Consider the following 19049-nt stretch of genomic DNA (forward strand, 5'->3'; position numbering starts at 1 on the left):
CCGTGACTCCTGGTCAACTCTCCTGGACCTGCCAGCCGGTCTCCTTCCTGGGGTCACCCCACCCACTCTGCAGCCCCTCCGAGGACTGAGGAGGCAGCCAGCTTCCCCACAGACCCCTCCAGGCTGACACCCCTGTTCCGTTAGGTTACCCCGGAGTGTGGAAGGAGGGACTCTTACTGGGGCAGGACGGAGGGTGCCCCGGATCTGTGGAAGTGGACGATCTGCCATTTGCCATCCCGGCGGTGCCAGACGCGGGTCTCCTCCGACTGGGCGGTGCGGGGGATGCCGCCGGCGTCCAGGTACTGTGTGATGCGGATGTAGGCAATGCAGGCCGACTCGTCGCCCATCAGGTGGATGTGAGGGTTCAGGATGGTGGTGTGCACAGGCTTGCTGTTCCGGGACCACACTGGATGCAGGGACGGGAGGGCAGAGGAGATGCGACTGGGGGCCTCCAGCCTCATTTCCCTCACTTTCTCAGCCCCCAGCAACCCTCTGCTCCGGGGCCTGCCTCATTTGTCAGAGGGAGCCTCTGGAACAGGAATCAGCTACCAGGGATCAAGGTGGCGCTTCTGGATAACCAGGCCATGGCATCGCAGCTTAGACACAGTGACTACCAGACAGCCGAGGTGTTTTAACACAGCGCAATGGAGCTGGCGAATCTCGCCCTCTCAGACACACAGCACAGAGCCAGACGAGCCTACCCCAGAGCTCCATGGAGATCAGGCTGGCGCTAAACGAGAGAACCAAGCTGAATGACAGCTGACCCTTTGCCTCCGGGTGAGGGAGACAGTGGGGAGTGATGGGAATGGGGTGAGCAGACACTGTCCCATCCTAAGGCCGCTCCCTGCACACAGCTTCCCTGGGGTTGCTCTGTAAGTGGGACCGTGCTGCTACACCTGGGTTTTCCAGAGAATCTGGAAGTCTGGATTCTTATATGAAAGTGCCTCGTTGGGAACCAGCAGTTAGCGTAATGGCTGTCACTGGACTCCCACGTAGTCGACCGCGGTTCGCGTTCCGGACTCGGTGGCTTAAAACTCATGCCGGGTGCGTGTGCGTGCATGCCCAGGATCCCGAGAGGAGAATGGAGGAGAAGGAATTGCGGCGTGACCATCCCCCCTGGGGAGTGATTTCTCGCTTTCTGTCTCTCTGTCTCTCTCTGTCTGTCTGGCGAGCGCATGCGCCCTATAGCAAAAACCACTCCCCCCCCCCAAAAAAAAAACAGCTCCGTTTTACTGATTGGCACCGAATTCGAATTTAAAACAGCCTGTAGACCCCACAAACCATAGCTGCTGTCCAGATGTGGCCAGGGGCACCCCATGTGCCTCCTCTATTCTACCACTACATATGAAACTACAGAAACTTGGGGGACATTAGAAGTGTGGGCTCTTAGAACCTTGCGGTTTGGAGGCTGGAGCTGGTGGTCCAGGCACAAGGCCGTGGAAAGGTCCAGAGTGAGAGAAACGCACAGCTCCTGTCATCACCCCAGGACTGGTGGGGGATCTGAAGCCAACTCCCGCATGTGGAGCACAAGCCACCACTCCTGTCAGTATTATGTGGGTGCTAGACACTCCCAAGTTTTTCCTCAAGATACCTAACAAAGGCACAGAGAAGACAGGGATGCTGGAGCCTTGGAAAGCAGTCATGGGGTCTCAGGCTTGAGAAGAATGTTGCCCTTAGTGGAGCCCCGAAGCAAGTCCGAATCCCATGGACAGCTGAGTTAAAAGACAAATTTTTTTAGTTCCATACTTAGAGATTCTAGTTCCAGAATCTGTAATATTAAAAGCTCCCTTCCATTATTTCCTTTAATAAATCAAACTAATTTTTCATGGCTAGCAAAGGAGATTGGAGGAGCCAACTCCATGGTGCAGGGGTAATGTGCTACTCAGGACGCCAGGTTCCACATGGCGACTGCAGTTCAAATCCCTGGCTGGTCAGCCTGAAACAGGCTGGGCACAGGTGGGTGTCCAGGAGGCGGCGGGCTGGAGGATGGGAGGAAGGGGATCGTGGCATGTGCATGTCTTACCTACTCCCTCTCCCTCTCTCTCCCTTTCTCATGGGTGCACTCTTATGAGCACACACCCTATTGTGAATAAAGAAAAGAAAAGCAGGACATCAGGTGGCATGGAGGTTAAGGTGGTTGGATCCCACATGATTGACTATGTGGTTCAAGTCCCAGACCCTGCAGCTTGAAAATCAGGCTGGATGTATATGCATGCATGCCCAGAATCCTGAGAGAAGAATGGAGAAGGGATTGTCCTCCCTGGGGGGTGATTTCTCACTCTCTCTCTCTCTCTCTCTGGTAGGTGCATGCACCCTATAGCAAACTAAAAACAAACAAACAAACAAAAACCAACCAAACTAAAACAAACAAAAATCTCCCTTTCTCTCCCTGCTGCCTGTTTCTGATGCCAAGCCAGATTTGTGAACTACTTACTTCCTGCAAAATGTAAAATGCTTTCCTTGCCACCACCAAGACTGCAGAAAACATTCACTAGTACCTGCCCCCAAAATTATGATGCAACCATGTCCAGGGTTAGGGTAAGAGACTCAAAACCACCAAGTCCTAGACACATAGAATAACAGACCTAGAATTCTGGGCTTTTAGACATAAAGAACGTAGTTTTAGCATCGCAGGCTTAGGGATGACCTAAGGGGTCAGAGGTTCCCCAGTGGCTCAAGTACAAAATTAATTTTATTATTATTAATTGTTTTTTTTTTTCCAGAGGTTTTTTGCTATAGGGTGTGTGTGCTCGCCAGAAAGACAGAGAGAAACAGAGGCCCAGAAAGTGAGAAATCACCCCCAGGGGGGATGGCCATGCCGCAATCCCTTTTCCTCCATTCTCTCGGGATCTTAGGCATGCACTCACATGTGCCTGGCATGAGTTTAAGCCACTGGGTTTGGGACTCGAACTGCAGTTGACTACATGGAAGTCCAGCGACACTGCCATTACGCCAACTGCTGGCCCCATATTTTATTTTTCATTTTTAAAATTTTTGTCATTGGGCACATGCTCTCATTGGAGAGAGAAAAAGTGAGAATCACTCCCTACCCAGGGCCATGCCACAATCCCTTTTCCTCCATTCTCTTCGGATTTGGGGCACGCATGCATGTGGGACTGGCATAATTTTCAAGCCACTGGGTGCAAGACTTGAACTGCAGTCGGCCAGGTGGGAGTCCAGCACCCCCTTGCTGGCCCCTCACCTACAAAATCGGAGGCGGCCTCTGTAGGATCCCTGACAGTGTCCAGAGTAGGAGGCACACAGAGCATCGATCTCAAGGTGTCTGTTTAGCTCATATGGAAGCTGAGGGCCCGAGAACCAAGCTGACTTGTGCCAAAGTAGCTCAGTTCCTGAAAGAACTACAGTGGGACCTGAAGTAAGTCATCTTCAGGTGAGACTGAATCAGGACAATGCCTACGTGCCCTAAACAGAGTTAGCACAGTCAAGGGGACTGGGCCTTGCTGCTATTGGGGTTCTGAGGGGCATTTGTAAAGAAATGTCCCCTAACATGGTGTCTCTTCCATTTGAGCCCTTATGGATAGGGTGGAAGACAGGGCCAGGTCCTCAGCAGGGAAAGGTACACAGTGGAGGGGGGGATTTAGGGCATATAGTTACTCTGGGTTTGCCCTTCCAGGTGTTTAAACCTAATGTCCCAGGCAGCGTGCACGCGTGTGTGTGTGTGTGTGTGTGTGTGTGTGGTGCAGAGGCAGGAGAGGGGGACCAGAACACTAAAATGAGGCAGGACAAGGGCTGTCTGACCTTCTCTGTTTAGAGTTCGCACTGGAGAAACAGCGCCCCCAGAGGACAGACTGTGTAATGGTGTCCGCAGTGACCAGTGAGGGAGCTTCACAGTGACAGGGACCTATAGGGTCCAGTCATCTCTCTTCACGTGAGAGTTCAATTTCCATTGTTAGCTTGGATAATTAGTTGACTTATTTATTTTTTGAAAGGTTTTTGCGTTAGGGTGCATGTGCTCGCCAGAGAGAGACAGAGAGAGAGAGAGACAGTAAGAGGGAAAGTGAGAAATCAGCCCCCCCCCCCTTGGTGGTGGGGTGGCCACGCCGCAATCCCTTCTCCTCCATTCTCCTCCCAGGACCTTGGGCACACACGCACATGCATTCAGTGTGATTTTGAAGCCACTGGGTCCAGGACTCGACCTGTGGTTGGCCATGTGGGAGTCCAGCAATGTAACCGCTATGCCATCTACTGGTCCCTAGTTTGACTTATTAAAGGAAAAGATGGAAGGAAGATATAGCTTCCTTCTTCACAACTTTTCTTGAGGGTGCCTTGAGCCTCTGTACCCATAACATTCAGGTGGAGAGGGTGCAGGCCAGGAGAGGAGTCAGCCAGCTGGAGGCTGACACTGTGCAGACGACAGGGGCGGGTGGGGCAAGGAAGGGAAGCCCTGATGTGAGTTGGGTCCAGGTCCTGCCGCCGGCTTTCTGGAGTCCTTTGCACAAGTCACTTCCCCTCTCTGGGCCTCGGTTTCCCCTTCTACATGGCGAAGACTTGGACTAGAGCCTACCTTAGTCATTGAAGTACCACACGTAAGTGCTACCTACACTTACTTCGGGATGTTTCCCTGAATCGATTCACTTTACAAATATATGCATGTGAATTTTATTATTATTATTATCATCATTCTTTCAGACAGGTTTTTGCCCTATCATGACCCTTCCTGCCTCAGTCCCCCTGAGGCACCGGGATTACAGGCACACAACACAGAGCCTGGTCTTCCTGTTGGGCTAGGAATGGAACCTGGGCCTCCCACGCGGTCCCAGCTTGTGGAGCAGTTCTTAGCAAGGTGTGCTACCGTGGCTGAGCCTTTATTTACTTATTTAAAAGAGCCTTTCTAGCACACCCATTAAAGAGCAATCAGTATCACAGAATACATTTTTAATAAGTCCAGTGAGAACAAAATGAAGTACCGTAACCCTTGCTCAGGCTCCTGCCTGTGAGAGCCAAGCATGAGATTCATTCCCTTTTCGATGAACAAGAAAATTGGGGTGTATCAGAGAGGCACTGAAGACAGGCTGGCACCCAACTTAGCCTTTGGGTGCCCTTGACAGAGCCAGAGTGTTGAAAGGCTTTCCTCACTGCAGTTCACAGTGGGGCCTGCGTACCCTGAAATCCATACTCGACCTTGGTAGAACACACCCTTTCCTTTGGGTCCTTCCTCCTGGTCCTCCACTGCATGATTCTAACCTGTGTGCCCTTGAGTTCAGCCCTGTTGACCCCTGGCCTCGGTGGGACACAGACAGAGGCAGGAAGCAGCCTGGGTCAAGCCTGGCCTGGCCCCCTGGCAGCCCCTGGGTGCAAAGCTGCTATAGTCTCTCTTGCAGAGAGGTCCAGGAAGGACAGACATGCAGGACAGAGACCTCGACAAACAGGCAGGGCACAGCAGTGTGAGCTCACTGTCCTCTTTCCCAAGCTGCCCACCCATGAGGGACACTTGCATAACAGCCAGCTCATGACCAGCTGGGGTTGCATTGGCTGCAGTCATCCAGAGGGGTGACTCGCGGGTATGAAAAGTGAAAAGGCTCCCTTCACTACCAAGTGGGCATAAAGGCTGTCCTCAGGCCCCTTCTAGGGTCTGGGCAGGAGAGGGGGAGGACTTGGCCTCTGGGAACCCCCACCCATCTCACAGGAGGGACAGCTGGCAGGCAGGCCAGGTTAGGAGAGGGAACCAAGAGGGTACTAATCCCTGTCCACAGGGATCCTCCTCTCTACTGAGCCGCCCCGGGGGGGCCCTGCCAGTCACCTTGCTGTGCCATCTGGCAGGACATGGAACGAGAGCAGACAACAGGCACCCCAGAGAGAAGGGATTGCTCACGGTTTTCAAAATAGAATCGATGGAAGTCCAGGCCCTCGACCAGGTTCCCCAGGGCCTCAGGTTCGAAGGCCGTCATCCCAGGGTCGCACATCTTCCTGGGGAAAGGAAGCCGGAGGAGAGGGGCTGAGGCAGCTGCTCACCGGCCCTTGGAGGGTGAGCCTGGACATGGGAATGGCTCACCCACCCCACAGCATCGCTGCAGACTGAATGTGGGGCACTGCTGACTGGGAAGTCTGGGGTTGGGTCCTGGAACTGTCACACTTCATGGATAAGAGACCCAAAGCAAGTGACTTAACCTCTTTCCAGCCATTCTCTTCTCTCCACGTTGCACCTCTGACCCAGGGCAGTGGGTCCTCAGGGGATGTTGCCCCAATGCATCTTCCCAGGGGTGAAGGGCCACCTCTTCCTTTGCATAAAATGACTTTCTTGCTCACCACACTATGCTGGGGGAGGGGGGGGAGACACACTTTGCTCATTTGAACAAAGACGCCCTATTGTTAGCCACAGCCCTGACTGCAAGCCCATTTCGCCTTTTGTTAGATGGGGAAGGTAGCATCAGCTGAGGCCCAGGGCCTGGCCCAGGAGGCACTCAGCAAATGCAGCTGGGTACTCTCAGCTCGGGGCTCCCTTCCTGGTCTTGGTCTCCTGGAGAATCAGACAGCCAGGCAGGGGCAGGGAACACACTGCCTGCGGCATCCTGAGGCCTCTGAGATCTCAGGTGGCACCACATGGACCCACTGACAGAAGCGATGGATAGGATATGCCCTGGGGTAAGCAAGCTCCCAGCCCAGGGGTTCAGGTCCTGCATTGTCTGAGCCGGACAGAGCCTAGCGGGGTGCACTGTCCTGCCTGTTTGGGTGACTCCAGATAACTCATTTCTCCACTCAGGAACCCAAATGTTCCAGGAGGATTAAGCCATGCTCAGACCAAACGGGAGCTGCTCTAGACTGTTCCAGCTCCAGAATCGTCCAAGGCTGGGGGTCCGAGGGCTGAGCATGTAGGAGATGGAGCACCCCACTGAAGAAGCCCCTCCTGGAGGTATCCAGTGCTCCTGCTTCCTAGAATGAAGGGACCTCGAGACCACCTGCTCCAACTCCATTGCATAGAGGAAACCAAGGCTCAGTGGGATGAGGGCCTACTCAGGGTTACACAGGGCCAGTCTGGCGCCCCCAGGGTCATTGTCTCTAGTAGGCTACAGATGGCAGAGGGTGACACTGCAGAGGGTAAGGGAGCTTCTAGGGCCCCCAGAAATGGTACTGTGGTACTTGGGAGCTACCTCTTGCTCCCTGATTGTGCCCTTCCAGAGTCACTGTCATGGTACACTCCAACTTAACACTCCCTGGGACTGGCTGCAAGTCCAACCTAACAGCCTGTCTCCATGCTTTTATGCAGCACCAGGTACATATGTGCACACATGCCTGTGCATACTCCTTGTGCACATTGCTGCGAGCGTGCACACATGTGTACAAGTGCATGCACACACACACACACAAACATGCCAGCCCCAGTGTCACACAAGTGCCTTCCAAGCTCCTCGTTCCTCCAGAGAGAATCAGTGACTCTCCAGGAGCTTTGCATCCCCTGCTGCTGAAAACACTCCCACAGCTAGGATGCGCCTGGCCTGCCAAGCCTTTAGGAGGCAAACGGTAGCTCTTGGGCACAGTGGAAACCAGGAACAGGCTGCCCGAAGAACAAATCCTGGCCTGACTATTCCCAACTCACTTCAACCAGGCCGGCGAGAGCAGCCTGCCTTAGCTGGTGCCCTTCATCCACCACAAACCACGTGTAGGGCCTTCATAGCACTGGCCTCAGTCCAGAATAGTCGCTCTTCCTGGGGCCCACCCAGGGCCTGCTTCTGGACCACACCAGAAAACATGAGTGGGACAACCAGGCCACCAGGGGGCGCGCTTGCTCAGCCCGTGCAGGAAGCTGACCCCAAAGGCTGGCCCAGGTGTGTATGGGATGTCTCATCCTGGCTGTTTCATTTTCTGTTATTTTTGTGCATCCTGTCGTATTCTGCAGAAGATCTGGGGCACTTCGCCTCAGCCCTGCTCACTGAAGATACACTCCCTCTGGATCTTGGCTTGCTCCTGTCCATCTGAGGTCACAGGCCAGTGAGGACTCAAATTCACAGGGCAGGGCTGAGGAAGGCCTGACTCCCCCTCCTTCCCAGCTCATCTCCGGAGGAAGGAAGCCCACACCGTGCTGGGCACCACCCCTGCTTCCTTGGAGACGCAAAGGAGTGGTGTCGAAGTTCCTCCTGGGGAACAAGACGTGAGGGGTGAGGACAGAAGGAAGAGGACGTGCTGCAGAGAGTGCTGGCAACCAAGGGGTAAGTGTAAGCGTCACCCCCAATGCAAAGCAGCCTGAGTCACAGCACATGCAGAGCCAGTGAGTGAGGGTCAGAGACGAGGGCCCCCAAAGTTAGCCATCAGCACCCCGTGAACAACGACGCAGGCAGGACATTCAGAATGAGCCCAGCCGACTCACGTGTAGGACTCAAAATCTCCATTGCTTATGGCTTCAATCAGCTGCTCTGTCACTTTTATAATCTCCTGTTTCCGCACTGTAAGGCAGGAGGGGACACAGACAACAGTGATAACAGAGAGAGTAACGGCAGCGACTCCCAGCGCCTGAGTCCTTCCGCGTGCCAGACCCTGTGCTGGGATCTGAGGCCCACGGGTGGGGGACCTCACTTCTCCCTTCGTTGTCCCTCAGAGAGGCATCGTTGCTCCCATTTCACAGAAAATGAAACTGAGGCCCAGATAGGCAAAAAAAAAAAAAAGGTGTGACCTCAACTCCAAAAAGCAGAGCCAGTTTCTCAGTTGCAGCCTTCGCCTCCGAAAATCCTGCATCAGGACATCCAGACTCTGAGCCCACGTTTTCACCCCAGTCACCTTAGTTATATGAATTGAAACTGGACCAACTGCAGGGGCTTGCCATGGCCCAAACTGGGGCCTCTAAGGAACCCTAGGGCTTACCTACCCGTGAGCCTGGGTGAGGTTTTTTGTTCCATTTGAGTTCCCATAGAAATCAGGTGCCGACTCAGAACTTTCTAATGAATCCCAGTTGCTGAGACTGGCCTGTTTGACACTGAAAACCACGACACCACCACACACAGCTGGTCTTTTTGGTAGAGAGTAAAACGCCAGTTTTCTTATTCAATATGTGATGTTCTGAGCCTCCGTTTCCCCATCTGTAAAATGGGAACAGCACCGCCTCTCGTTCATTTGGCGTGGAACATGTCATGGAAAGGGCCCAGGCTTCAGTCCCAGACAGATGACCTGAATTCCAGCCAGGTCCTCACAAGCTCTGCAGCTGTGGGCCACAGGCCGTGTGCCGGGCTTTCAGATGGAGACAATGGCGCCCTCCTCCGAGGGCTGCTGTGAGGGCGGGATGATGTGATGGACACAGAGCACTTGGACCAAAGCCTGGCACATAGCAGGTGCACGCCAGGAGTACAGCCGTTTCCTGTAGCCCCTTCACACTCCCACCCCACCAGGGCCAGCTTCCTCTGCTGCTCACAGATGCCCCAGGAGGTAGGCCAGTGTCCTCCATTTTCACATGAGGTGACCAAACCTCAGAGTGAAGGAATTTGAAGCTAGATGTCCGGGTTCCCAGCAGAGCCTAACAGCATCCTCCCTCGGTTTTGCAGGGCCAGGTCCTCTTCCTCTCCTGCCCCAGCTCGAGCTTAGCATCAGACTCAGCCAGCTCGTTGGCCCTGGAGCAGTCTTGGCTCCAGTTAGACACTTTGCTGGGAGGATGTTCAGGCCAGGCCTCAGCATTTCTCAGGGAGGCCTGACAGAGGTCCTACCTACCCCTTTTCTCGCCCCACGCCGTGAGCTCACTGTGGGCCCAGAGGAACAGAATGAAAGAACATCTGGGTTGGAAGAATCCTTGGAGGCTAGGGACTCAGCCCTCAAACTACTGGGGAAACTGAGACCCAGCGAGTGTGGTGACTTGCTCAAAGGACACACCGGGCAGAGCCTGGCTCCCTGTCACACCACTAACCCACACAGCTGCTTGGTCCATGCTCGTCTATCCACCAAGTCTAATGTGAGCCCTGGGGGGCCTGGGCTGTGGTTTCCCTTAGTCCACTGTGTCCCTTGAGCCCAGAGCAGGCCTGGCTCCGCAGGCCTTCACCATGGAGCACCTGAGTGCGCGTGGCGGGCTGTGTGCTGTGTGCTTAGCTTGTGGCGTCTCCGAGCCTCACAACACACCTCACTTCCATGTCACATGCAAGCAAACTGTGAAGCTAAATCGTTTGCTCCACTGGAGCATGCGGCTCCTGCTGCCCTGCCCCTGCCCAGCACAGCCCTCGGCACAGAGCAATGATAGTCGGCATCAGTTGCCACCATGTTAATTCCATCTCTCCCGGCTCCAATCAGAGTCGCCCGGGCTGGGAATAAGTCTACCTTCAGACCATGTGTGCCACCAGCTCACACAGAGGTTATGGGCCCTGTCTCTCTGGGGCCTTGCCTGGCCCAGGCATGTTGAGTGAGTGAGTGAGTGAGTGAACGAATGAGTGAATGGATGGCTCCCAACCAGAGTCCACAGCTACTGTCTTTTCTGGAATTGCTTAGGTCATCTGGTGGTCTCTGTCCCGAGGAGCTCTGAGCCTGCAATCTCCCTTCACAGAAGCTAGAAACTGAGGACGGGAAGAAGCCAGCTCCTGCCAGGAGCCACCTCATTAGAGCCACTGCCACATGGACTCAGGGGGTGATGACCCAGGAGAAGCCCACGTGTTCCCGCAGAGCTGTGGCCTCTGCACCACCTCCCTGACTTCTCTGCCTGGATTGTAAGACCTTTCCTGCTTACCATTCAATGAACCCTGCTCAGTGCCCCACCTCCTGCAAGCTGCTGCTCACTACCATCTCAGCAAATAGATGGAAGGCATGGATTCTGTAGCCAGACTCCCTAGGTTGGGATTCTGACAGTGCCACTCAATAGCTGTGTGACCTTGGGCAAGGGAATGTCCCCATACCTCAGTGTCCCCACATGTATAATAGAGATACTAATAGCACTTACCTTGCAGAGCTGTTCCTGAGGACTGAGTTAAGAATACAACAGTGGAAATAGCTAACACAAGTCCTAAAAGCCAGCTGCTCTTCCAAGCTCTTTATATCAACGCATTCATGTAAATAGCAGTGTGTGATGTAATGCATTTAGAGCAGTGCCTGGCGCTCCGTAAGTGAGAGCTGTGGCTTTAATCATCTGGAAATCTCCAAACTGGCAGTTCCTCCCAAGGATGGCCTTGGGTCTCTAGCCAGGGCAGGGAGCCGCCCCAGAAGTCTGATCTGTATGTGTGGCTCAATCTTGGTTGAAACTGTAGGGCTTGCACCCGGTGGGTCAAGTCCACCTGCACTGAAGAACAGCTCTCACTGCTTGTCCTCCTCCCGTCAATGGAAATCCATCTTCCCAAAAGCCCCTGCTTCTAGGCTGCTCTTCCTTCACTTGCCAACATGCATGGTAATTCTTGGGGCCAAGAAACAGGCACTTGCTCCTTCAGCCTCTATGACCTCCTCTGCCCTAGTCATCGCTTCTCAGGGCTCAGGGCCTCCTAAATGTGGTGTCCAGTTCCTGACTCAGGCTGGCATCTACTCCGCAAAGGCCCTTGAACTGTCTGGATGCTGAGTGTGAGTGCAGTCTCAGAGGTAGCCTGGATAATGCAGAATGCCAGGTCTGGGCTGGCGCGCTCTCTCCCCTCCACACGATGCTAACCCCCAATTAATGCACGCTGTATCTAATGCACCCTGAGACAGTGCCCGACCTGGCTGTACCTCCCATCACTCAGGACGCCACATTTTGGTAATAGTTGAAGCCTGGTGGGCAAGAATCTCTCTAGCTTTGTTCTCTGGGACAGAAGAGCTGGAGGCTGATGCTTCTAAGATCTGGACAAGTCCAGCCCGGGTCCTTTCCATGCCTTCAGCAGCCCATTTTCTATGGAAGAGGTCCAGCTGGCAACTGCTCAGGAGCAACCTCTGGCATGCTCACCTGTCATTCACCTACAACCGGGAAAGCTGAGACCTCCGAGAGGTGAAGGCGTTCTTACGAGATCACGCAGCGCATTCAGGCTGACGCGGACTGGGCATCCCTGACTGCTATTTCCCAGGAAGTTTCTGCTCTGATTCGCAAGCAGCTTTTTAGGTTGGAGAGGAAGTTAATTTTTCATGGAGCTGACCAGGAGGAGGTAGGGAGTGGGGAGGGAGCCAGGAAAGCTCTGTGCTGCTCAGAGGGCCAGAGTCCTGTGCACTAAGCCAACAGTGCTATGAAATATTAATGTCCCCTTCTTTCCTCAGGGGACAATGTTCCCTGGAGGATGACATTTCTAATTAATTTTAATGTTAGGTCAGAGTCCACCTCACCAGCTGCTGTTCTCACTTAGTAAGAAGACTTAACAAATTAACACCAGAAAATGGTTCTCTGGAAACGTTCTCTGAGGTCGGGAGAGGCGGAGGGAGGCGTAGGCATGCCTCTCTCCTGCCAGTAGGGGCAGAAGCTCCCAGTTGAGTCAGCATCTCTGGGGCTTTCGTGCATGTGGGGAAACTGAGGCAGGGACCCAGGTCCCCATTCTGCCATTAATCATTCATGCATGCCCTTTCTCCCCTCTGAATCTTGGATCCCCCCTTGCAAAGGGGCACAGATGAGCTAAAATCCAAGACTTTGCCAATCGCCCCACCCTGATATTTCTAAAGCAGAGGTGATTACAAATGTGGGCCATCAGGGTGCAGCCAAAGCCATTGCCCTAGGCGGAAAATGCCTTCGACAGCTCCCACTTCACATCAATGGTGTATACAAAATTCGCCTTTTAGTCCCAATATTTCTTTCTGTTTACCATAAACATTTATCTTAAAACAATCTTTGAGTAAAACTGATGTGCCAAGAAAATGTTACGTGGCTTCCTGTCACTCAACCACTAACTCCAGTTTGAAAAAAAATGAAATTAACATGTATTAGACAATTAGCAAACCCAACTCTCAACATGCACTTTATACACGTCCTCTCATTTCGCCTGCACAGCAGCTTTCTGAGGTTGGTACTATTATTACTGTCAAGGAAACAGAGGCCCAGAGAGTTGAGTGAGTTGTTAAGGTCACCCAGCAAACGGACTCATAGCAGTGCAGAGCCCGATCACCTCCACGGCCCCATCTGCTCTGAGGCCAGAATTACAAGGCCATGTCATCTCCTCAGAATCCCAGGCCCACCTCTTACCATTGGGACGTGCGAATGTCTTAGAATGTTCTTACCTGTGGCATCAGGGCCAGAGCTGGGAACAGGCACACAGAATACTGACTTGGCCCTAACAGGGATTTCTTCAAGATGATGTATTGGTAGAGGTGGTCTTAGTGCCATTCCAGATGTGCCTGGGGGCCAGGCTAGGATGATAGGTGCTCACCACCCCTCAGTTGGAAGTGACCAGAAAGGGACACACACATGGGATGGGGCCACTTTCCAGGCCCTTCTAGCAGGGTCAGGAAGTATGTTGTCTGCTATGCTGAAAACTGCCCTAAAGCCTTCATCCCAACTATGCAAACATATGTATGATAGAATAAAATGCTCTTTCTCATCGCTGTAATCTTTTCAAGGCAAAGTATCTGCCATCCAGAAGAAGGTCTTTCTGTTTCAGAGACTTCCCAGGTGTCCCTGATACATGCTCCAGTGTGTGAGCCCCGAGTTTACTGGGCTTCCTGTCCAGGGGAGCGAGGAGGGCTGGGTGCCAGGTGCGAACCTTGCCAACATGTGGAGGATCACTGCCCCCCAGCTCTCTGCTCCCTCCTCCAAGCCTTCAGTGCTCTCTCTGTACACCAAGGCCTCCGAGCACCAGTACCAGCCAGGCTCTAGAGCCAGACTGCCTGGGTTCAAATCCTCTGCTGTTCTCACTTAGTAAGAAGACTTAACAAATTAACACCAGAAAATGGTTCTCTGGAAACGTTCTCTGAGGTCGGGAGAGGCGGAGGGAGGCGTAGGCATGCCTCTCTCCTGCCAGTAGGGGCAGAAGCTCCCAGTTGAGTCAGCATCTCTGGGGCTTTCGTGCATGTGGGGAAACTGAGGCAGGGACCCAGGTCCCCATTCTGCCATTAATCATTCATGCATGCCCTTTCTCCCCTCTGAATCTTGGATCCCCCCTTGCAAAGGGGCACAGATGAGCTAAAATCCAAGACTTTGCCAATCGCCCCACCCTGATATTTCTAAAGCAGAGGTGATTACAAATGTGGGCCATCAGGGTGCAGCCAAAGCCATTGCCCTAGGCGGAAAATGCCTTCGACAGCTCCCACTTCACATCAATGGTGTATACAAAATTCGCCTTTTAGTCCCAATATTTCTTTCTGTTTACCATAAACATTTATCTTAAAACAATCTTTGAGTAAAACTGATGTGCCAAGAAAATGTTACGTGGCTTCCTGTCACTCAACCACTAACTCCAGTTTGAAAAAAAATGAAATTAACATGTATTAGACAATTAGCAAACCCAACTCTCAACATGCACTTTATACACGTCCTCTCATTTCGCCTGCACAGCAGCTTTCTGAGGTTGGTACTATTATTACTGTCAAGGAAACAGAGGCCCAGAGAGTTGAGTGAGTTGTTAAGGTCACCCAGCAAACGGACTCATAGCAGTGCAGAGCCCGATCACCTCCACGGCCCCATCTGCTCTGAGGCCAGAATTACAAGGCCATGTCATCTCCTCAGAATCCCAGGCCCACCTCTTACCATTGGGACGTGCGAATGTCTTAGAATGTTCTTACCTGTGGCATCAGGGCCAGAGCTGGGAACAGGCACACAGAATACTGACTTGGCCCTAACAGGGATTTCTTCAAGATGATGTATTGGTAGAGGTGGTCTTAGTGCCATTCCAGATGTGCCTGGGGGCCAGGCTAGGATGATAGGTGCTCACCACCCCTCAGTTGGAAGTGACCAGAAAGGGACACACACATGGGATGGGGCCACTTTCCAGGCCCTTCTAGCAGGGTCAGGAAGTATGTTGTCTGCTATGCTGAAAACTGCCCTAAAGCCTTCATCCCAACTATGCAAACATATGTATGATAGAATAAAATGCTCTTTCTCATCGCTGTAATCTTTTCAAGGCAAAGTATCTGCCATCCAGAAGAAGGTCTTTCTGTTTCAGAGACTTCCCAGGTGTCCCTGATACATGCTCCAGTGTGTGAGCCCCGAGTTTACTGGGCTTCCTGTCCAGGGGAGCGAGGAGGGCTGGGTGCCAGGTGCGAACCTTGCCAACATGTGGAGGATCACTGCCCCCCAGCTCTCTGCTCCCTCCTCCAAGCCTTCAGTGCTCTCTCTGTACACCAAGGCCTCCGAGCACCAGTACCAGCCAGGCTCTAGAGCCAGACTGCCTGGGTTCAAATCCTAATCCCCTCCCCCTTTACAAGCCACATGACCACGAGCCAATTTATCAACCCCTCTGTTCTATTCCTCAGCTGTGGAATAGGGTTTATCCCAGTGCCAGGTTCATAGGGCTGCCATGAGCCTCCATTGCGAGTCCAGATCAAGTGCTGGGAGCAGGACTAGTCACAGGCAGCCATGACAGCCTTGCTGTTTCCTCTCCTACCATGTGGTCACAGCTCACTGGGGTTTGCCTACTCGTCCATCTGGGGGCTTTTGAGGGCCACTGTAAGTCACCCCTTCCAGTGGCCCTGCAGTTTCGGCTGGCTTTGGGCAGTGTTGCCCGTGCTGGCCAACTGAACTCCCCGAGTTTTGCTGTCCCTTCCTTTACCTTCCTGTTGGAACTATCAACTCACTTCAACCAACCAACCAAACAAAAACCTTCAACATTTCTCAAGGAAAATCTACGCCAGGAGTCGAGTACATTCCATTTCTCTCTGCTGCTCACTGAAGTAAATATAGAATCTCCAAAATAAGAGAAACCCATCTGGGGCCACCAGTGGTTCCCGCGCCACGTGGGAAAACCACACCCCTCAGTGTGTCCTGTCTATAAGGAGCCTGAATGAGGCTCCCTCCAGGAGAGCAGGACACGAGGCTGGCACTAGGGCCCTTTCAGGCGGGGAGCTGTGGGTGAAGGGCCTGCCGGCTGTGACCAGCAAGGCTGGGGGCCCAGGCCAGGCCCCTGCCTACCTTTGGTGTCTTCGTCCTCAATGGTGGTGTTGGTGCTCTCTGAAGATTCCTGCCAGAGAGAACACAGGAGGCGGTGAGGCCAGCCTAGCCACAGGGGGAAGCATGGCCAGTGGTGGCTGCCCGGCTGCCTGGCGATGCGGCCCGGCGTCTGTCGTCCTCGCGGGCTCTGCCATCCCGCTGCTGCACTGAAACCCTGTCACTCTCCAGCCTAAGAGGGTAAGGGCCTGGGTCAGCAGGCAGCTGGGGAGGGGCAGGAGGAAGCGAGGGCTGAGGAGAACCCTGGCCTTTCTGGAAGGGTGGAGGGGAGTTCTTGAGTCCTTTCTGCTCAAGGGGCAAGGAGGAAGTGAAGGAGCAGAGAGACACCATGGCGGCCACAGAGTGGGGAAGGGGTACACACACTGGCAGGAGAGGAAGAGAAAAGAGGGGCCAGTGTGAGACAGGGGCCTTGCAGAGGGGAGAGAAACCACACAACTGAGTGAGTCAGCAACAGAACCAGAAGAGGGACGTGGGTCACCATGCCACCACCGGAGCCCCTAGGCGGCTGCAGGGCCAGAGGTCCTGTGCCACTGGCAGGCCTGGGTAGCTTTGCACAAGCTCAAGAGGGGCCTCGACGGCACCTGCTGCTTCGGCCAGACCAAGCCCCGCCCTCACCGCAACCTGCACAAACCAAGCCCTGAGATGAGTTCTAGAGCGGAGGAGCAGGGAGAAGCGAGAAGCCACTGGCTGGACGCAGGATTGGGTTCGAATCCACCTGCGTACCGAGGGAAGTCTCAGGTCTGCTGTCGGCCTGCTGGTCTGGGCTGTTGAGTTGGAGGTGTCAACAGAAACACACCAACAACACGCACACACAACACACATGTTGTCACACAAGGCACACGTACCAAGCACGCCCTGAGCACCCTCTCCCCGCCCCAGGTTCCCAGTGCAGCCTGCAGGAATGAGGCAGGAGCAAGGGTTCGAGACCCAGCATTTACCGGCGTTTAGGAGACGGCAGACACTCACCATTAACTGAACGCTGGAACTGGACTTTCTTTTCTGGAAAAACAAGGAGAAGAGATGGGACAGGAAAAGACACAGCGTGAAAACGGCAGGGAGCAGAACGACAGGAGAGGTTGGAAGGAGGATGGGCCTCAGGGTCATCCTCGGTGGTGGTGGTCCTCTGCCAACTTGGCATGGAGACAAGGAGTCAGGGCCACCGGTAAGAGCTGACTGGCAGGGCCAGCCCCCTCAGCCTGAAGCTCTGGGCCCTCACGCACAGCTGCCTGGGCCTGTCGCTCTGACGACCACGCTCCAGGCCAAGCCTCCCTTGGACCAGGGCTACCACTACACCTGGCTCTTTGATGCCGGTTGCCCAAGGCCTCCAGAACCCACTGGTCTTGAACAAAGGATGCTAAGGTCTGGAGATGAGGCCTGATGTCTCTTCCTAGGCTCCCATGCCTGGCGGCTGTGAACACCCCACGGCCAGTTGAGTGTCGTGGTCACTTGGGAAACTGGTCAGAAATATAGAGAACCAGGTCCCCATCCGAGGAGTCTGATAACTCAGTCTGGATGGGGTTGGGTGTCTCCATTTTCAACAGTATCCCAGGTGATTTTAAAGCAGGGCCAGGGAGAGAAGCCGGCTCTCTTGGCAGCCTTTGAAATCCTGCTCGTGCTCACGGATTCCCAGTCACTGGCCTATCAGCCTCTTTATGCTGACACAGAAACTGAGGCACAGCAGGAAGTGAGTCCTGTGGACCAGCCCTTTGGCCTGCCCTAGTACTGGGGGGATCTGTAGCATCCCTTTATTGGCTGTGGGACCAAGGGAAGGGGCCAGAGGAACAAAAGGAGACCACCTCTGCCTCACTCAGTTTTCGGAGTCCTAAAGACTCACATTCATGGAAAGTTGCAGGTCAAAAGTGACACTTGCATTATGCAGATAAGACACGGAGCCCAGAGAGGGCCAGTGACCTGCCCAAGGGCTCTGGGCAAGCTACTAGCAGAGCCGAGGCTAGAACCCAGGCCCTGACTACAGGGCTGTTTCTTCTGCTCGGGTTTCCAGACACCCACAGCCTGAGCCTTCTTCAAAGGCTCATTCTACCCCAGATGCCCCTATCTGAGAGCCTGGGGGGGCCCTCTCCCTGGTACGCTGTACGGGGGCAAAGAAGGGACTGAGATGCCCCGGGGTAGGCCTTTGCCATGGAGAAGCATCAGATGTTCCTGAGGTCTCGGTTCTAATTCTGGGCTTTCTGACTCCAAGGTCCAGTGAGCCTCTACATGCCAAGAACCTAGGATCCTGCACCTCCCTCCAGGACCTCCACAGATGCAGGGGAGGTGGCACCCTGGATGTCCCCAGGGCCCATGTGCTGCCGGGGCACAAATGCTCCCAACCCTAGCCGGGCTGCACGTGTGACTTCCACAGCCAGCAGCCTGCAGCCAGCACCCCCACTCCTTTCCTGCCCTCCTCTCTCTCTTTCTTGTCCCCTCTCTTGCTTCTCTCCTCGCCTCCCCTCTCCTTCTAGTGTCGGCCTCACTCCCTGGCTGGAGCCAGGCCAGGCACAGTGTGTGTGAGTGGGGGACGGGCCCACACAGCTCAGCCGTCAGCAGAAACCTGAGGAGCCGCGCAGGGGCCAGGAGGTTCCAGGCGGACACGAGGAGGGAACACAGAGCAGAGACTGCATCAAGTTCGGACGCACAGTGACAGGATGGGACATGGGGAGAGAGGTCACGACGGCACGGATGGGACACCAACAGGGGCAGTGAGTGGGGTTGAGGGGTAGGGGCAGCCGGCCCCGCTGCATTGAAGCCCAGGCCTCGGGACGGCTGGGAGGAGGGCACTACTTGGTGACAGGCTCAGTTTCCCTGAATCGCAAATGACGACGATGCTCATAATGCCACCTTGACCAGCACTTGGAGTTTGATTTAAAAGGAAGGTTCACCAAAAGCAGAATCTTTCTGAACCAGGTGTAAAAGCCTGGTCCTAGGTTGGCAAGGACAGCAGGAGCCGAGTAGGGTCAAGTTAGCCTTGAAGAGACCTGAAAAGCCCCCCAGTGGAGGAGAGTGTCCTATCTCTGCGTGTTCAGCCGTTCAGCTCTTCTCTTAGGCCCCAGATGGAACCGCCGTGTCTCCTGGTCCGAGTGCTAAGGAG

At 54.2% G+C, this 19049-nt stretch overlaps 1 protein-coding gene across 1 annotated transcript in view; it reads right to left on the reverse strand.

The window, feature by feature from the left end:
* CAMK2A (calcium/calmodulin dependent protein kinase II alpha) overlaps window positions 1-19049 on the reverse strand; it is a 70937-nt gene that overhangs the window by 1719 nt on the left and 50169 nt on the right. Inside the window, exons 14-17 of the mRNA XM_006150892.3 lie at window positions 15926-15974; window positions 8324-8399; window positions 5834-5928; window positions 178-406 (exon numbers count right to left, since the gene is read on the reverse strand). Coding sequence (XP_006150954.1) covers window positions 178-406; window positions 5834-5928; window positions 8324-8399; window positions 15926-15974 — 449 coding nt within the window. The remainder of the gene's footprint in view (window positions 1-177; window positions 407-5833; window positions 5929-8323; window positions 8400-15925; window positions 15975-19049) is intronic.

Source organism: Tupaia chinensis, unplaced genomic scaffold (genome assembly GCF_000334495.1).
Source record: "Tupaia chinensis unplaced genomic scaffold, TupChi_1.0 Scaffold000303_1, whole genome shotgun sequence".
In the NCBI taxonomy this organism is placed as follows: Eukaryota; Metazoa; Chordata; class Mammalia; order Scandentia; family Tupaiidae; genus Tupaia; species Tupaia belangeri.